At 37.0% G+C, this 19,499-nt stretch overlaps 1 protein-coding gene across 1 annotated transcript in view; it reads right to left on the reverse strand.

The window, feature by feature from the left end:
- Positions 1–4,267: 4,267 nt before the first annotated feature.
- DLK1 (delta like non-canonical Notch ligand 1) overlaps positions 4,268–19,499 on the reverse strand; it is a 56,913-nt gene continuing 41,681 nt past the window's right edge. The window contains exons 4-5 of the mRNA XM_053689310.1: positions 18,183–18,324; positions 4,268–6,381 (exon numbers count right to left, since the gene is read on the reverse strand). Coding sequence (XP_053545285.1) covers positions 5,646–6,381; positions 18,183–18,324 — 878 coding nt within the window. The 3' untranslated portion in view covers positions 4,268–5,645. The remainder of the gene's footprint in view (positions 6,382–18,182; positions 18,325–19,499) is intronic.

Here is a 19,499-nt window from a genome sequence, read left to right on the forward strand (position 1 = left end):
ATAATTATTTGTGTTCATATATTCCACTAATTTTTCTACATCTTGAGGTTTGCCTCGCCAAACCATTATGATATCGTCAATGAAGCAATAATACTTAATTATTTGTGATGAAAAGGATTATTATTCCATATTATCTCATTCTCGAAATTAGACATATATAAATTTGCGTATGATGGGACAAAAGTTGCCCCAATCACTGTTCCTTATATCTGTCTATCGAATCTATTTTCGAACATAAAATAATTATGTGATAAAATAAATTGTATGGAGTCTACAATAAATTTGATCTGTATTGGCAAAATCTCCTCTTTTAGACACTCGTCTCCTATCACTGATATACCTTTCTCATGTGGAATGCTCGTATATAGAGCTGAGACGTTGCATGTTACCCATGTATAATGTACTTCCCAATCCATCCCTTCAAATTTTCTAATGACATCCACAGTGTCTCTTAGGAACGCTGGTGTGTTCCTCACTAGAGGTTGTAGATAGTAGTCAATATATTTTGACAGATCATCACACAGAGAACCAATCCCTGACACAATTGGTCTACCTGGTGGTTGGGTGACACTCTTGTGTATTTTAGGAAGGTGGTAAAAACATGTGATTTTAGGGTATACTTCATATAAATAATTAAATTCATTCTGGTTTAGAATGCCATCCTGTTTGGCAGTTATTAGAAGATTTTACAGTTCTTTCTTATACGTAGTCGTCGGGTTAAATGTCAAAGGTAAATATGTCTCCCTGTCATTTAGTAGATTGTAGGCCTTCTTTAGATAATCATGTCTGTTCTGCCCAACAATCCCACCTCCCTTATCTGCAGATCTATATACTACCTCCACATCACTCTTTAGGTCTCTTAGGGACTTTCTTTCTCAACTTGTGAGATTGTTCTTTCTGTATCCTATTATTATTGAATAACTTGTTTATATCCTCACATAGCAATTTATTGAATGTCTTTATATACTCGCTTTGCATATTTTGCGGATAAAAAATTGATTTATGTTTGAGTGGGTAATGTTGCATATCATGAAGCGATATGCTTGTAGGCTCATCCTCTCCTTGAGAGAGCTGAAGCCCATTATCCCTATCTAGAGACTCTAACATTTCCAATGTATCTGAATAATTTTCGTTTATAGTATTTTTCCTGTACATATTATTTTTATCATAATACCTTTTAAGTGTTAACTTCCTGATATATCTTTGAATATCATTAAATAACTCAAACTGATTTGGTTGTGTAACCGGAGCAAAATTTAAACTTCTAGATAAGAGTCTCACTTCATTATCATTAAATATTTTATCAGATAAATTGAAAATTGCTTTCTCCCCTCTTTTTAGTTCCAGTTGTTTCTGTTCCTTTTTTTGTTGTTTCTTACCCCCTCTTGTACCTCTATATCGTCTAGTGTACGTTTGGGTTTTCTTGTGGTCCCTAATACATTTATTTGTGTCTCTCTGAAATCTGGTCATCTTTCCTGTTGTCGCCAGGGTGGTGTCCCTAAAAAATGCCCCTTCTTGTAACTATCTTGTCTTTTTAAAAAAGGGGAAGGGGGTTTTTATCTGTTTATTATGCCAGTTGCCTCTAAATTTAGGATTTGCCCCCTGTTGGTTCCATTTAGGACTGTCCTCTGTATTTCGGATCTATTGGGGGTCCCTGTATTCTGATTATTATAATTACCTGGTGCGCGTCCCCCTGTTCTTTCAACCTGTACCTTTCCTTTATATTGATTCTGATATCTATTTTGTTTCGTATTGCCCTTATTTTTGTTGGTAAATTGCTTGTTATTCCTGAAGTTAACCACTCAGTGTGAACCTGGGATACTCATTGGTGTATTCAATTCTTGTCCCTCATCACCCTTAACCCGTTTTTCATATTCAGCCTGAACATTGCCATTTTCTTGCTGTTTATATGTGTAAATTTTATTTGTTCTAAAGTCCTTCAAATCTCTTCTAAGTTTATTTGATTCCAATTCTTTAGAAAAACTGTTGATCTTTACTTGTATATTATCATTGAATTCTTTCCATTTCTCTATGCTTTTAAATGGTTGTATTTTGTCAACTACACTATCTATTTCAGACTTAAGACTCTCTAATTTTAATTCCCGGTATTTAATCAAGATCTTAATTAGGGTGATTGAACACTTATGTAGCGCCTACTGCCATTCGATTTGGAATTCCACCTCATCTAGTTCAAAAGCCGGGAATTTAAAAATTCTCAAACCTCTAGGTACAATATCATGTATAATATTATTGTTCAAAAGGACCAGATCTTGTCATTCCTTTGCATCCTTAAGTAATAGCTTCTCTAGTTCTCTAAATAGTTCTAAAGGGTTCTCTGTCTACATAGATTCAGAACTACCCACTAACAAATTTAAGGATCTTTGTCTGTTACACCTCAGAGGAACTTCATTAGTAATGACAGCTGTTGCTTCATGTATGACTGTCGTTAATACTAGAACTGATTAGTTACCAATAACAGAATATTAGTACAAACAATAAAATATAAGATGCTGCCCATATGGTTAAAGGTAATGGTTACAAGACATACATATAAAAAAAATATATACTAGGCGCTGTTGGAAGTCATCTATCCTGGAACAATTTCTATGTATTCTCTGAAACTGACCAAATGGAATGTTTGACTTCCAGCTGGGAATATGACCACTGCTAGCATTCAGAAATCCATTTCTGTCAGAGGGTTCTCTATACTTTCTCACCAAAACTGTTTTATTTAATGGATCATGAAACATAACCAGATCTAGGAACTCAATTTGCTCATTAGAAGTATTTGCTATGAATTTTATATTATATCTATTTTATTTATGTGACCCATAAACGCATTTGCCTCTGATTGAGTACCCTTCTAGATGATAATAATTTAATCAATATATCTTAGATATCTTATTAAGTTGTTCCATATATACTGGTCTTTAAATTGGGCCATATATAGTTTTGCATAAGTCTGGGTCATCATAGTACCCAATGCTGTCCCCTGTATTTGTATGTAGTGTTTATTTTTAAAGATGATATCATTTTGATATAAGACATATTTAATTTAATTAAGAAAGTTAATAAAGACTTCTGTATATATCCCCATTTATACACTGGGATAGATTTAACAAGCAGCGGATGCTGCTTTCTATGCTTAGCGTTTCAGGCTTGCCGGAAATAGAAGTTAGGAAGCAGCAGTCTTAAGATCAGGGATAGTTAACACCCCCTGCTAGCGGCTGATTGGCTGCCGGTGAGCAGGGGACGGCATTGCACAAGCATTTCACTAGAAATATGCTGTCAGCATTTAGCAATGTCTGGCGGACATGATTCGCTACATCACTTGGTTAATTGCGGAATACTTGTGTATAACGCTGAAATGTCACCGGAGATCTATAGAAAACTCTCTTCTCATACCAAACCTTCAAACTTTTACATCTGTCCTTTAGATACAATCTAATATTTATTATCATTGGCTGTAAGTATCAGTCGATGTAGATGGATACATTGCTACAAATAGGGGCCGATTTACCAAGCAATCTATTGGCCCCAATGCAGCTGTTTATGCACGAGCCTTCAGGCTCGCAGGAAACAGCAGTTAAGAAGCAGCGGTCTTGAGACCATTGCTCCCTAACTGGTTCACCGCCTCTGATGCGGCGAACAGCAATCAGCCAGATCAAATACGATTGGGTTGATTGACACCCCCTGCTAGCGGCTGATTGGTTGCGAATCTGCAGGGGGCGGCATGGCACAAGCAGTTCACCAGAACTGCTCGTGCAATGCTAAATGCAGACAGCGTATGCTTTCAGCATTCAGCGATGTCGTGAAATGTCTTGAAATAATGGGAAGGCCCGGAGGGTTAACAGAGTCTTTATGGACTTTATAGAGATGGTAGAAAATGGGAGTCCTTGGATTAGTTGTAAATATAAATTTAAATTCTTCCCAATTTATAACCTCTGTTTCCATTGCTTCTGCTAACAAGTCATGTAGTTCTTTTTTGTAAAAAAAATCCCAAAGATTTTGTGTGATTTCTCTCTATGCTGACGAGGTTTTGAATATCAGGCCCTCAATCTCAGTCTACCACCAACTCTATCAGCTAGGGGAACCCACCACATGACACTGCATAATGACCTGAAAAAAGTGGAGGGCAAACTTAGCGGCTGGGTTGTCACATAAAGCTGCATTATTTGAGTTTTGTACTTTTGTCTAATGGCAGATTCTGTCCTACCCGCCAGTCATATTTAAACCAGGAATTGAAAAAAATGAATGCACCCAACAATATAATAGAGTTGTTTAATAAAATTATTTCAATATTCACATACAGAAATCACATACAACTAAATGCTATTTTTTACAGAAAATAGTATATTTTTTATCAAACTTTTTCACTTATCATTTAATGCATCTTAGAATTTGACTTCAAATCTATTTCAATGAGAAGGGCTGGGAATGTTTATTCAACTTTCTCAAGTCATTTGAAGCACAGAGTCACAAATATATTTGTATTACTTTTACAAATAGAGTATTCAAGTATGAATCACCCCCTGCTGATGTTGTAATTTTCTTTAAAGAATTAAATACATAAAATTAAAAAAAAAAAATATTTAGAAAAAAAGTGCAAAGAAAAAAAAATTAGTTTAATAATATAAAAAGCAGAACAAAAAAAATATATATATTTGAAAATGTTATTCAGTATATGTTCACTTAGGTTAAAGGGGTTAGATGACATTTAATATTAAAAATAATGTATGTATGGATGTTTGTGTGTGTTTAAAAGTGGGGTTTTTTTCTTTAAAATTTTTAAAAAATGCAATAGATTGAGGGAGAAAAAGAAAAAGGCTAGAACAGAGTTATTGAAAGCATAAATTAAAGGGAAGAGGTGTTTAGAAGTAGGGGAGTGAGGAGTTGTGATTCATAGCTGACACATATAGGCAAAATGGGCCAATGAGAGAGAGAAGGAGGGAGGGGGGGAGGACAAAACAGGAAAAGGGAAACATAAGAGAGATAGATAGATAGATAGATAAAGAAATAGAGACAATTGAACTGAAGACACAGAGAATGTGCAATAACCCTGGGTTTGTGCTGAACTCATTTGATGTTTACTGCCCCAGGCCATATTGACATTAGTGAAAACTGAGAGCTATCTACTATACTGTATTTTCAAGGAATTCCATGACTTCGAAACTGTGTCCTACAGTTTCTCTTAACTTATTAATGTCCCAATTTCACATATTGAAATCAGTAAACTCATAAATTGAGCCCCACTGTCAAAATGCACAGCAGTACCCTTAAACTAACTAACTCCAGCAGCCATACTCACTAATTTAAACAACTTAGCTCTGCCTTCAGACAACAAGATCTCACGACTTTTTGGTTTCCACTCAAGCTGGTTGGACTTTTTTCTAAGGTGTAACAGTTAGGAGGTAAGAAAATGTGCCAGTAATATATTGTATTACCTTTTTGGCTATAGCAAAATGAAAATAAGCAAAAATGTACTGAATCTGACAACACTATAGCACGGTTATCACAATACAGCAAAATATGACCACCACACCTATCACATTTATTGTAGGAACGGCTTGATGGGCAACAGCTGATTTTTTTTTTAAATGCCACCTTAAATAAGGAGAACGCATAAAAATCAATAATTTTTAACATTAAATAGAAGTGTAATTTCTACTGTAGTTTGCAATCTTGACTTTCTCTGGAAATATTATTTTTACATCATGGTCCCCTTCAGTGCTGGTCTTCATGTAGAAATCCTTTTTTTTGCGTAGCAGGTGGCTGTATTTGGCATTGGCTATCCAGGTTTCGCACTTGGAGAAAAACACAATTCCAGTAGTAATCAGGACAATAAGGCAGGTGAGCAGGCCCAGAACAATGAAACAGACAACTTGACTTCGATTAAGAAAAGGGTCTATGTTATGAATGGTCTCCTTGACAGTGATCTTCAGCACTTCATGTCCTGGATGCTGCATGGACTTGTGATTTGAGCCTGGAGGGAAGAAGTAGGCATGTGTCTTTGATGAACCAATCGCATAGGTGCTCTTGTTTCTATTGATATAAGTACATGTGCTCCCTGTATACTCAGATGGACACATGCATTGAAATCCATCAGGTTTTTCATAGCATGTCCCTCCGTTTGAACATTGGTTACTCTTGCACAGAGGCATTGGGTCATTACAAGATTGTCCCGTGAAGCCAACTATGCAATGACACAGAAAACCTGAGTCAATATTTATACATCTTCCCCCATTGTGACAAGGATTAGGATTGCAGTTATCCCCGTCTATTTCACAAAAATTTCCAATAAAACCAGAGGGACACTGACAAGAGGGATGAGATGCAAAGCCATTGTCATCAATGCACGTCCCACCATTCTGACAGGGAGACCTGATACAAAATAAAGACACAATGTTAAAGCCATGTTAAATATACAGTGACTAAACAATTACTACAATAGAAGCAAGAGAGTTTGTAACACCAAATAATATTCTAGCATACAGTAGTATGTGCACATTGTTAATGTATTAATTTTTTGTATTATTAAATGACATTCTAGTGTAAATTATGCTCTAGATATTTAGCAATGTTATAAAGCTTTACAACAGGTTTCCAACGGAATTTTTTTTTTTTTTAAATGCTTGCTTAGAAGTTAGCTGGTGCACACAGTCAAGTTGGCACATTTCCAAGCTTACAGATAAGTTGACTGGCACTTACTACTACCACATAAAAACATGTGTTGTGCTTATTAGAGATGTACATAGGCAAAAAAAATATTTTTAGATTTTTCCTGTTTGTTTCATCAAAATTTCAATCATGCAGGTATTTTGTCATAATATTCAATACGAAATTTGTTTCTAATACTAATACTAATTTCAACAACAAAAATAAATATATATATATATATATATATATATATATATATATATATATATATATATATATATATATATATATATATATATATAAAATATCACCATCTGTAACATTTGTTTAAACTTGTTAGTGCTTTCTCTTTAGCTTTGTGCATTTGAAAGGAGAAAATGATTAGAACACTCCAGAATCACACAACTAAACTTTCCAATAGTTAAAAAGTAAATATCATTGAAAATGTATCAGCTTCACCTAGTCTCCAACCTCCCTATACTAGGTTAATGATTGATTGCACAAGCCTGCATTACTAAAATCAACAATTATTTCTTGACTGGCTGTCCCTAACATCAATCATTAGTACTACTATGGCAGGACTATATTAGGGACATTGGGCACATGAATGGACAGACAACCTGTGCATAATTGCAATTTAAGAAGCTGATTAACCAAACAATATCAGCCCCTTTTCCTGCCCCTTTGTATGGCGCCTAACGAAATAAGCAAACATATTGATTAGTTCACACATTTGCTTGTTTATCATTTTTTTCCTTTAGTATTTTATTCAGTGATTTAATTTTCAGAGAATACACCAAATCAGTATCAATTTGGAAAAATAATAATTCACATGAAGCTGAATGCACATGTTTAGAGAGTATACACAAATCCATACATAGGGGCCGATTCATCAAGGGCCGAATGGCCCCTTATGCCTTTGTTTCCACACGAGCCTTCAGATTTGCCGGAAACAGCAATTATGAAGCAGCGGTCTTAAGACCGCTGCTCCTTAACTGGTCCGCCTGCTCTGAGGCTGCAGACATCAATACGTCTGATCTCATACGATCGGGCTGATTGACACCCCCTGCTAGTGGCCGATTGGTCACAAATCTGCAAGGGGCGGCATTGCACAAGAAGTTCACAAGAACTGCTTGTGCAATGTTTAATGTTGATAAAGTATGCTTTTGGCATTCATCGATGTATAGCGGACATGTTGCGGATCATGTTGGACGGGCTGATAAATCAGCCCCATACACTCTGTCTGTCTAGATTTGGAGGTGCCAACATTTGATCGCAAATCTAAATATCAAGTGCAAAGTTAGAGTTGAAGGATCTCATCTTCAGCTGCATATTCCTATCTTTATAATATATTTATGTTTGAAATCTCCTACTATTACCTCTATTTCACCTAGATTTAGAGTTTGGCGTTAGCCGTCAAAAGCAGCGTTAAGGGGTCCTAACGCTGCTTTTTACCGCCCGCTGGTATTTAGAGTCAGGGAGGAAAGGGTCTAACGCTCATTTCCACACCACGACTCCAAGCTACCGCAGATCCCCTTACGCCAATTGCGTATCCTATCTTTTCAATGGGATCTGCCTAACGCCGGTATTTGGAGTCTTGGGAGAAGTGAGCGGTAGACCATCTACTGACAAGACTCCTACCGACAAATAAAGTCAGTAGTTAAGAGCTTTATGGGCTAACGCATGAATATAAAGCTCTTAACTACTGTGCTATAAACTACACTAACACCCATAAACTACCTATGTACCCCTAAACTGAGCCCCCCCCCACATCCCTGCCACTATAATAAAACATTTTAACCCCTTATCTGCCGACCAGACACCGCCGCCACCTACATTATACCTATTAACCCCTAATCTGCTGCCCCTAACATCGCTGACCCCTATATTATATTTAATAACCCCTAATCTGCCCCCCCAATGTCACCGCTACCTAACTACACTTATTAACCCCTAATCTGCCGACCGGACCTCGCCGCCACTATAATAAATGTATTAACCCCTAAACCGCCGCACTCCCGCCGCACTTAATTCCAGCGTTGTTTGAAGGGTGCGCTGGGAAAAAAAAGCAGCATTAGCTACGCAGGTTTTTACTGACAAAACTCTAAATCTAGCGGTTTGATCTGTGTAAAACATTAAAAAATTATTTAAAAAAAAAGGGAAAATGTTTAACAGTGCTACAGTAATGAATTTGCAGCCCCTCCCAAAACTTTCACTGCACAGCAATTATTATCTTTAAAGGTTTGGAAGTTAGCACTCACTATGGTACTAATTTACCCTTATTTTAACCCCTTATTATATTAACCCCTTACTAGTGAAGCTCCACATTTTCATATAAGGTGCCTCATTTCTTGCAAAGAGTTAACATAAGAGAACAGCTCTGAAGAGAGATGCAGGTACACTGTGTATGTGTGAATATATATATATATATATATATATATATATATATACACACACATAGGGCTAGATTACGAGTGGTGCACTATCTTTAGCGAGTGCAATATTGTTTTTTTTTAGGTTCCCTAGAGCATCTTTAGCCTCTCTAGCATCACCAGTCCTTCTGTTATTAAATAGTACTGGTGAGGCTAGAGAGGTTGAAGATGCTATAGGGAACCTAAAAAAATATTATATCACACTAGCGCTAAAGTTAGAGCACCACTCGTAATCTAGCCCGCAGTTAGGTCCGTAAATAATTGGACACTGACCAAAGTTTTGTTATTTCAGCTCTGTACCAAAATAAATTCAAGTTACAATTAAATAATGAATATGGGCTTAAAGTGCAATCTCTAAGCTTTAATTTGAGGGTATTCACGTCAAAATTGGAGGAATGATTTAGGAATTACAGCTCTTTAATATGTAGCCCCCTCTTTTTCAAGGGACCAAAAGTAATTGGACAATTGACTCAAAAGCTGTTTCATGGACAGATGTTTGCTATTCCTTTGTATTTTCATCATCAATTAAACAGGTAAAAGTTCTGGAGTTGATTCCAGGTGTAGCATTCTCATGCAAGTGAAACAGGCTATCATTAGGCTCATCAGCAAGAAAGCATTAGGAGTGGCCAAATCAACAGTTTGGTACATTCTGAGAAATAAAAAAACGCACTGGTGAGCTCTGCAACACAAAAAGGCATTGACATCCACAGAAAACAACAGTGTTGGATGATCGTAGGATCCTTTCCATGGTAAAGAAAAACCATTTCACAACATCCAGCCAAGTGAAGAACACTCTCCAGGAGGTAGACATATCATTGTCCAAGTGTACCATAAAGAGAAGATTCCGAGAGCAAATACAGAGGGTTTACCACAAGGTGCAAACCATTCATAAGCCTCAAGAATAGAAAGGCCAGCTTGGACTTTGTGACAAAATATCTAAAAAAGCAAGCCCAGTTCTGGAACAGCATTCTTTGTACAGGTGAAACTCAGATCAACCTGTACCATAATGATGGGAATAAAAAAGTATGGAGAAGGCTTGGAACGGCTCAGTGTGATGGCACGGGCATGCATGGCTTCCAATGGCACTGGGTCACTAGTGTTTATTGATGATGTGACAGAAGACAGAAGCAGCCGGATGAATTCTGAAGTGTATAGAGATATATAGTCTGCTCATTTTCAGACAAATTCAACAAAGTTGATTGAATAGCACTTCACTTTACAGATGGACAATGACCCAAATCATACTGCGAAACAACCCAGGAGTTTTTTAAGGCAAAGAAGTGGAATATTCTGCAATGGCCAAGTCATTCACCTGATCTCAACCAGATCGAACATGAATTTAACTTGCTGAAGACAAAACTTAAGGCAGAAAGACCCACAAACAAACAACAACTGAAGACAACTGCAGTAAAGGCCTGGCAAAGCATCACAAAGGAAGAAATCCAGCATTTGGTGATGTCCATGTATTCCAGACTTCAAGCAGTCATTGCCTGCAAAGGATCATTGACAAAGTATTCAAAATTAACATTTTATTTATGATTGTGTTAATTTGTCCAATTACATTTGAGCCCGTGAAATAAGGGGACTGTGTTTGAAAATAGAGGCAATTCCTATTTTGTTAAGACCCTTGAATTAAAGATGAAAGTCTGCACTTCAATTGCATCTTGGATGTTTAATTTCAAATCCATTGCGGTGGCATACAGAGCCAGAATCATGAAAATTGTGTCAGTGTCCAACTATTTACGAACCTAACTGTGTATATATATATATATATATATATATATATATATATATACTGTATATATTTTTTTTAGACAATCGTATTCATTTTCAGATGAATACGTTTTCTTCTGAATATTGGTCGATTCCGCAGCATACTGAGTGTTTTCACTAATTGTTATATTTGAGAAACATTCTCTCCCTCACAGTAGGGTAGCTATTTATGATATATCCGGCCTTAATATGTACCGGTGATTGGTTGTGGTCGGGTGTCCATAAGCTTGTATAGCTTTTAGCTCTGTCTGATATCCGATGTATGGCTTCATATAGTCGTTATGTGCTTGTGTACAGGTCTTTAAAAACACTTTTATAGATATAATGACACATTTCAACTATGTATTTGTTGCATTTTTTTGGGGCTGATTATCGCGAATATTGGTATATGATTTTAGGCATATTCACACTTTTTGCGTGTTGCTACTTTGGTGCACAAATTGTTATTAAGCGTTGCTGTTAGTTATACACTTTCCATATGGCGATAATGTTTTAAAACTGCCATTAGGTGTTATTGTGGTCTGATCGGCGCACATTCGTGTTCGCATATATTAACATAATGTTGTGGTATATAGGTTTATTTACAGTGGTGCACCTTCAAGTGCGACAGTAGGTGCCTTTAACGTAACTGGATTGGCTGATTAGTGGTATGTGGCTCCACAATGTTATCTGATTGGCGGTATCTATGGGCTGGCTGAGGGTGTATCTTATTGGCTGGCGGGCATTGACAGCTGTCCTATGTGGGTCTCGAGGCGCGGTCTCTTCACACAATTTGATTGGACCCGATGAGGGTGTGTACCGACTGTGGCCTCCCATTGGCTGGTGACGCCGTGTTTAGATTAGGTATTTCGGATAGTTTTGTCCCGATCGCGCTGGAATGCTATGATCTGATGAACTACGCAATCACACATGATTATGATTTATGCTGGTTATATTTTTAGCGTTGGGGGTTGCTGATGTTTATTTTTAGACACCGATTATACATCGATATAGGTTATAGCCACACAAAAGGGGTCTGACTACATACTGGTATAAGGTTTGCTCTTTTTGATTGGTCAACGATTCTTTGATTATGTATACACAGATCTGATTGGCCAATACGGCTATCTTCATGTTTTGTTATGTTCCGTGTTAGTACCTTATAATTTTGTTGTCCATACTACCCAGTGACACTCTATGGACCCAGAATGTGGAGTTTATTTTATTTACATATTCATTTGTTTGTGTATTGTGTTTATTTCACATTGTCACACTATTTTGTTCACTACTTACACGTTCACTTTTAGCCTATAAGAATGGCTCTTACAGCATCACAGACCTATCAGAAGTCTGGTTTCTTCTGTCCTCACACGTTCATCTATTTCATTGGTTTAACATTTGGGGGAGGGTTTCACTAGCCTTTATTAGGCTGCCATTTTCATTTGTTGTTTGTCTGAGGAAGGGACTGTGTGTTGTCCCGAAACGTCACAGAATAAAGCGGGTTGTCACTGATGACTGAAGTCCAGCGAGTGCTTATTTGATCTTTGAAACTATATATATATATATATATATATATATATATATACTGTATATATTTTTTTTAGACAATCGTATTCATTTTCAGATGAATACGTTTTCTTCTGAATATTGGTCGATTCCGCAGCATACTGAGTGGATGAATGAAAACGAGACCAAATTTGGAATGTAAAGACATTTTTCATGTTTATTAGTCACATTTGTTTTGTTTTCGTTAGGAAATTTCGGCTCCAAAACAAGGGGCAGAGAACACTTAAGATCATTTGAGAAATCAGCTCCTTTGTTTACAATGATGTTCAGGGGTTCTAGCCATTCATGTGTACAACTTCCTCTGTCCGTTCCTGACAGAGTATCACTAAATGATTGATGTTAGGGAGAGTAAGTCAGGCATTAAATAAAAATCAGACTTGTCCAAATGTGAGGGGATGAGGGTGTGTGAAACTCAAAATGCAGGAAACAGATACAAAGAACAAATTAAACTTTTAAAAAAAAAAAAAAAAAAAAAAAAAGCTAAAAACAATTTAAAAGGAACAGTTGGTAGTTCAGGTTGAAGATCACAGAAAAGACCTTATGTAAGGCACTAAAGTCTTTTAGCAGTAACTAAGTCCAATAGACATTGGTGTTTAAATTGAGTAGCAAAAGGTGAGATGGCACAGAATACCTGGTAGGAACAGCAGGCACAACTGGTTTAAAGAAGGCTGTCATTGGTATGGTAGACACAAGTTTTTCAGCAGGCATAGAATACCCAGCGGGTACTGTTGTTGAGACCACTGGATACCAAAAATAGATACAGCAGGCACAGCTGGTTTAATGAAGGCTGTCACTGGTATGGTAGACACAGGTTTCTCAGCAGGCATAGAATACCCAGTGGGTACTGTTGGTAAAACTGACACAGGATACAAGATAGGCACAGCTTCAGGAACAAGGCAAGCATACACCAGTATCAGGTTATTCTGCTTGACTTTCAAGATCCAGGTGACTATACATAGGTGCAAGGTATGTATGCTTGGTGTCAGGAACAAGGTGAGCATACACAGGTATCAGGTAAGTATACTTTGGTTTTCAGGAGTAAGATGAGCATAAAAGGGAATCAGGTAAGTATGCTTTAGTTTTCTGGAGCAAGGTGAGCATACACAGGTATCAGGTAAATATGCTTTGGATTTCAGAAGCAAGGTGAGTATTCATAGGTATCAGGTAAGTATAAATTAGTTTTCAGGAGCAAGGTGAGCATATACAGGTTTTAGGTATGTTTGCTTTGGTTTTCAGGAGCAAGGTGAGCATAGACAGGTATTAGGTAAGAATGCTTTGAACTCAGGAACAAGATGAGCATACACAGGTATCAGGAAAGTATGCTTTGGTCTTAGGAGCAAGTTGAGCATACACAGGAACCAGGTTACTGTGCTTTGGTCTCAGGAGCAAGGTAAGAGGGCAAAAACTCAGCCCAGAGTCCTCCATGTGGGAGTTCCTATAATTGGGACATGGCCCCTTTAAATTTAGGCAGCGTTCCTCCACGAGGGATGCCGAGAAGGAGAGTGGCACTCATCCTGACCCATCAAGGGTAAGTACACTTAGACCAATCCACTGTTAACGTAGCATAGGCAGGTGGTAGTCTAGTGAACATCAGCTATCTTCTAGAAAATTCGACTTCAGTTCATTAGAATGTCAGTGGTGTATGCCTGTGTCAGTTTGCTTTGTGTGCAGAAACATTCTATTTTCTTGCAGTTGACTGCACGTTTAGTTTACTAAATTGCTGTGGGGTAATAGCCTGTGACTGATAGGTAGGTCTGCTGGCTTATTTTGCGGGAAAAAAGTTTTAATTTAAGTTTAACCCTTTTTGAGAATAAACATTTCTATTTTCTTGCAGTTGACTGCATGTTTAATTTATTGATAATTATATTGTTGTGGGGACACACGCCTGTGACTGATTGGTAGAGGCCTGCTGGTTTTTTTGGGGGCTTAGAAAAGTTTTAAATTAAAGTTTAACCCTTTGTGTGCATAAACATTTCTATTTTCTTGCAATTTGTTTTCAATTGCATGTTTAGTTTATTCAAAATTAATTGTATTGCTATAGGGGCATATCCTGTGACAGATAGGTTAGCCTGCAGGCTTTATTTGGGGGGGGTTCAATTAAAGTTTAACCCTTTTTGTGCAGAAACATTCCTGTTTTCTTGCAGTTAACTACACATTTAGTTTATTAACAATTATATTGCTGTGGGGCACAGCCTGTGACTAATAGGTAGAGACCTGCACGCTTTTTTGGGGACTTAAAAAAAAAAGTTTTTAATTAAAGTTTAACCCTTTGTGTGAATAAACACTTCTATTTCTTTGCAGTTCATTTCAGGCACCACCTTCACCATCACAATGTGTTCAGCCAACCCTAGATGATTTTGTTGGGATTTCACTCTATGGGATATCCAGGATGCAGTCTAGAAAATTAACCCATCTGAGTGAGGCGCCCTTCCCTATTCTCAAAGGGGAGCCTTTCAAGCAGTTGATGGAAGCAGCTACTCCCCAATACTACCTCCCTACATGCAGCAATTTCCGCAGGAGCATAGTATGCTCATTATACCAATCCTGCATTGCTGTGTTGGAGGAAGAGCTAGTGAAGGCTTCTGGACAGTCAGTGCATTTTACCATTGACTTATGGAGTCCTCCTAGTTGCCATCAAGCCTTCCTCTCCCTTCCCGGGGCACTGGATGAGGATGAGAGTAGTGGTACTTCTAGTGTTGGTGCAGCTGTAGGCAGTCCTAGTCATGGCAGTAGCCAATCGGTAGGGCTACTGATCATTCCTCTTCCATGCTGAGGTGTTGGATGAGCAGCATACACTAAAAATATATTGCATGCTCTTAGAAGGTTGATGGTGCAGTTGGTAGGAAAAGGAGCAGGCACCAATGTGGAAATGGGATTCGTTGACACCAACGGAGCACCAAATTTGGCAAAGGCTCTCCATGAGGATCACTTTATCGGTGTGCTTTGTTTAGCTCACATCCTCCACCTGGTGGTAAAGGCTGCTATCCCTGCAGACAACACTAGGTTACCAACTTTCTACCTAGTTCAAAAACTCTGCTGCCATTTTTTTTTGCTCCATCGACATAGAGGAATACATAAACGTGCACGCAATATTCTAAGTTCAGCTTTTTGCGCTGGTTGGGTTAGCACGTGAGTGAAAACAGTTTACTTTCAAATCATAATACGAGTGCAACCCAAAGAGCGCAAAAAGCAGAACTTCTAGTGCAGTTAGTGCTCGAGCGGTAGCATTAATTAGCACTCCACTTGTAATCTGGCAATGTATATATTTAACAACAAAAAAAGTCGGGCAGTGACAGCTGATATAGCATAAACACATTTTCTGATTTTACAAATTAGTGAACTATGTGTTTTGGAATATTCCAGAAAGAAGGGTTGTTGAGACATCCTATCTGAATTGCAAATTTATATTTGAAGGACTAATGAGGAAACAGAATAATCAGTTTCCAAATGAAACAGCTGGCAGTATTATCATGTTAATAGTACCAACATCTGCCAAGATTTGACATTTCTATATGTTAAATATTCACTCTGTGTCAGGGAGCACAATTTAAAATGTGACAAATGGAGCTATGAAATTGTAAACAGATCTCCAATATGTGGATAATTATACATATTTCATGTGGCAAATGTCAGGCAATATGATCTGTTAGACAGCGTAATTAAGTGAGCGGTGTGAGTGTAACTATATAGACCAGTTATTAAATTTCAAGAGTAGCAAATCATTTATTTTATACTGCTTACTTTGCATTTTTCAGTACGCTACTTACTGACTGAGCACTAAATTTGTTTTGGGAATTGGTAACTTGCTTTGTTATTTTTTATTTTTTAATACAAAATTATATAACTGTTTTTGTATAAAGAAATTAAGACTCTTTCCAAAATTCTTAAGCAAGAAATGCTTTATAGTACCAGAACAAAACAAGGTATTTTAATGAAAAAACAAGTATTAACAGAGCAAATTGTAATAAAAATATTTTTAAAGATTCACGTACCCGTATCATAATTTAATTCAGGGACAAGCAACTGGAAACCTATGGGCACATGTGGCCCACTCTCTGCACTAATTACAAAAGCAGAACTAAGAATATGGCCCCATTTATGAAGCATCTTAAAGGGACAGGAAACCCCAACATTTTCTTTCATGATTTGGATAGAACATACAATTTTAAACAACTTTCCAATATACTTCTATTATCCAATTTGCTTCATTATCTTGTCATCCTTTGCTGAGGGAACAGCATTGCACTACTGGCAGCTAGCTGAACACATCTAGTTAGCCAATCACAAGAGACAAATGTGTGCAGGCACCAATAAGCAGTAGCTCCCACTAGTGTAGGATATGTGCGCATTCAATTTCAAAAAGGGATACCAAGAGAACGAAGCACATTTGAAAATAGTGAATTTATAAATGTCTTAAAATTTCATGCTCTATCTGAATCAAGCGAGTTTAATTTTGACTTTCCTATCCCTTTAAGCGGCCTTGGGGCTGTTTTGGTACAAGCTCACTCAAGCAAGCCCACAACTAAAACTTAAGAAGCTGTAGTCGCACGACCGCTGCTCCTTAACATATCTGCAACCTCAGAGGTTTGCGAACATCAGACAGTCTGGACTTGATCGTCTGGGATGATTAGTAAGCCCTGCTCGCGCGTAACCAATTGCTGAATATGTGTGGACAGCCTCTCTCCATGAGATCCTTTTCTTCATGGAGATTAGTAATAAGAACCTCTAATGAGGGCCTATGTGTCACAGTTTTGTGGCTCGAGGAAACAATAGAACTAGCGATGTGTGCTTTAAGGACATCTGATAGTTGGCCAATAAAAACGTGGTCAAAACTCAAAGGTCGCCCTCTGGAGGAAAGAACACCATATAGATCTCTGATTTCAATTTACAAAATTGTAAAAGGATTGAATAACTTTTTGGAACAATATTTTAGTACCAATTTTATGTGTATTTGAGTAGGAACAGTTCTGAATGGCTTCACTTTCTTAATTCTTTATGTCATGAATATTAACTGTGTGTGCATAATTGGCAATATTTGGCTTAAAGGGCCATTAAACTAAAATTGAAATACCCTATAAAATATTAATTATGCATAGTTCAAACAGGTTTACAATATATTTTCATTATTTATTGTTTTTCCTGTAATTTAACTGTGAACATTGCAGCTTTTCCTCTTCCCCCAGAGAATCTGTAGAATTCAGAACCCTGGTCCTCGAATATGGTACACAGTGATTGCTTGTTATGTGCAAGAGCACTTTTTACCAGTCCCTAATTGGCAAACAAGATAAGATTAACAAAACCCAACATGTGTTTCATAGGTTGTGTCAATATACTGCCAAGCAATGCATATTTTGCCAATACAATTATAGCTTTAAAAGTTTTTAAACTATTTTGTTTGCTGATGTTCTGCAATGAAATGATACATTTCTGACGCATATTTAAAAAAGTAATATTTAGTGCTGCCCCAGGCAGGTTGGAGTTATATTCTTAATTATATTTCAATATTTACGTCATATAAAAAGCACATAACTTCAACTAGACTTATACCTGGAGCAGCACTTAATATTACATATAAAAATAAATTTAACAACACATTAAAACCAAAAACAAATGACTGATCTTAATTTTACGGGTGCATAGGGCCTCACAGGATATGTGCATATTCCGCAGGCATAAACTAGCATCTCAGGACTGCAGATTAATAAATGGAGCCCGTAGTTATAATTTATCCATAGAGAAAAACTATAAAAATACAAAATGCCAATGATTATTTACCCATTTGTGACACATGGACCCTTTTTAAGAAGGCAGGTTTTTCCTGTAAATCCTGGGGCACACAGGCAAATGTATCCTCCATCCCCAGTTTCAATACAGGTGGAGTTGCTGAAGCAGGGTTTTGAAGCACACGGATGGATATCTAGAATAAAATAATATACATATTTAATCACACTCAATATGAAGAGACGCTTCAGCCCTTGAACTAATTAGTTCTACAAGTGACATTTTAAAGAACTCTCATGCAATTTCCAGTGCCTGCAATATGAACATTTCAATGCAATACGGAAACCAATTAAAATTTTAGTTACATCTTACTATTTGCTGATACGGTTACTTAAAGGGACATTGCAGGGTAATTTTTTTGTTTAACTATTACATTAATGTATTTTAATTTTAAATTATTGCTTAAAATATTTTACATGGGTTTAAAACCAGCAAAGATAAATGAAAGTTAAGTTTTACTGATGTAATTTAAAAAACAAATATGCTAAGAATAAAAATACCCATAGGCAGCTGCATACTGTGCATTAGGACGATTATCATCTGCTCATTAATCTTTTTAAATGTTATTACATATTTTAGGTATTTTAGTCTTAAAGGGACAGTCTAGTCCAAAATAAACTTTCATGATTCAGATAGGGCATGTATTTTTAAACAAGTTTCCAATTTACTTTTATTTCCAATTTTGCTTTGTTCTCTTGGTATTCTTAGTTGAAAGCTAAACCTAGGAGGTTCATATTCTAATTCATTAGACCTGGAAGGCCACCTTTTATATGAATGCATTTTGACAGTTTTTCACCACTAGAAGGTGTGAGTTCATGTGTGTCATATAGATAACACTGTGCTCACGCACGTGGAGTTACCTAGGAGTCAGCACTGATTGGCTAAAATGCAAGTCTGTCAAAAGAACTGAGAAAAGGGGCAGTGTGCTGAGGCTTAGATACAAGGTAATCAAAGAGGTAAAACGAATATTAATATAACTGTGTTGGATGCAAAACTGGGGAACAGGTAATAAAGGGTTTATCTATCTTTTAAAACAATAAATATTCTGGCGTAGACTGTCCCTTTAAATGTACTTTTTTTAATTTTTTTTTATTGTTTTTCAAAACTAGTGCAGCCGTGCCACCTGCACTCACACACAATCATGTGGAAGAAGGAGCTGTCAATCACGCTAAAAGGATCAAAGTTTAGGATGCAAAGGTCTTAGGATCTCTACTACTTAAAGGGACATTCCGGTCGAAATTGAACTGCACGGAGATGAATTACATTTTTGAATAGAAACATATTTGCAGTATACATGTATAGGCAAAAATG

The sequence above is a fragment of the Bombina bombina genome, chromosome 1, assembly GCF_027579735.1.
Source record: "Bombina bombina isolate aBomBom1 chromosome 1, aBomBom1.pri, whole genome shotgun sequence".
NCBI classification, from domain to species: Eukaryota; Metazoa; Chordata; class Amphibia; order Anura; family Bombinatoridae; genus Bombina; species Bombina bombina.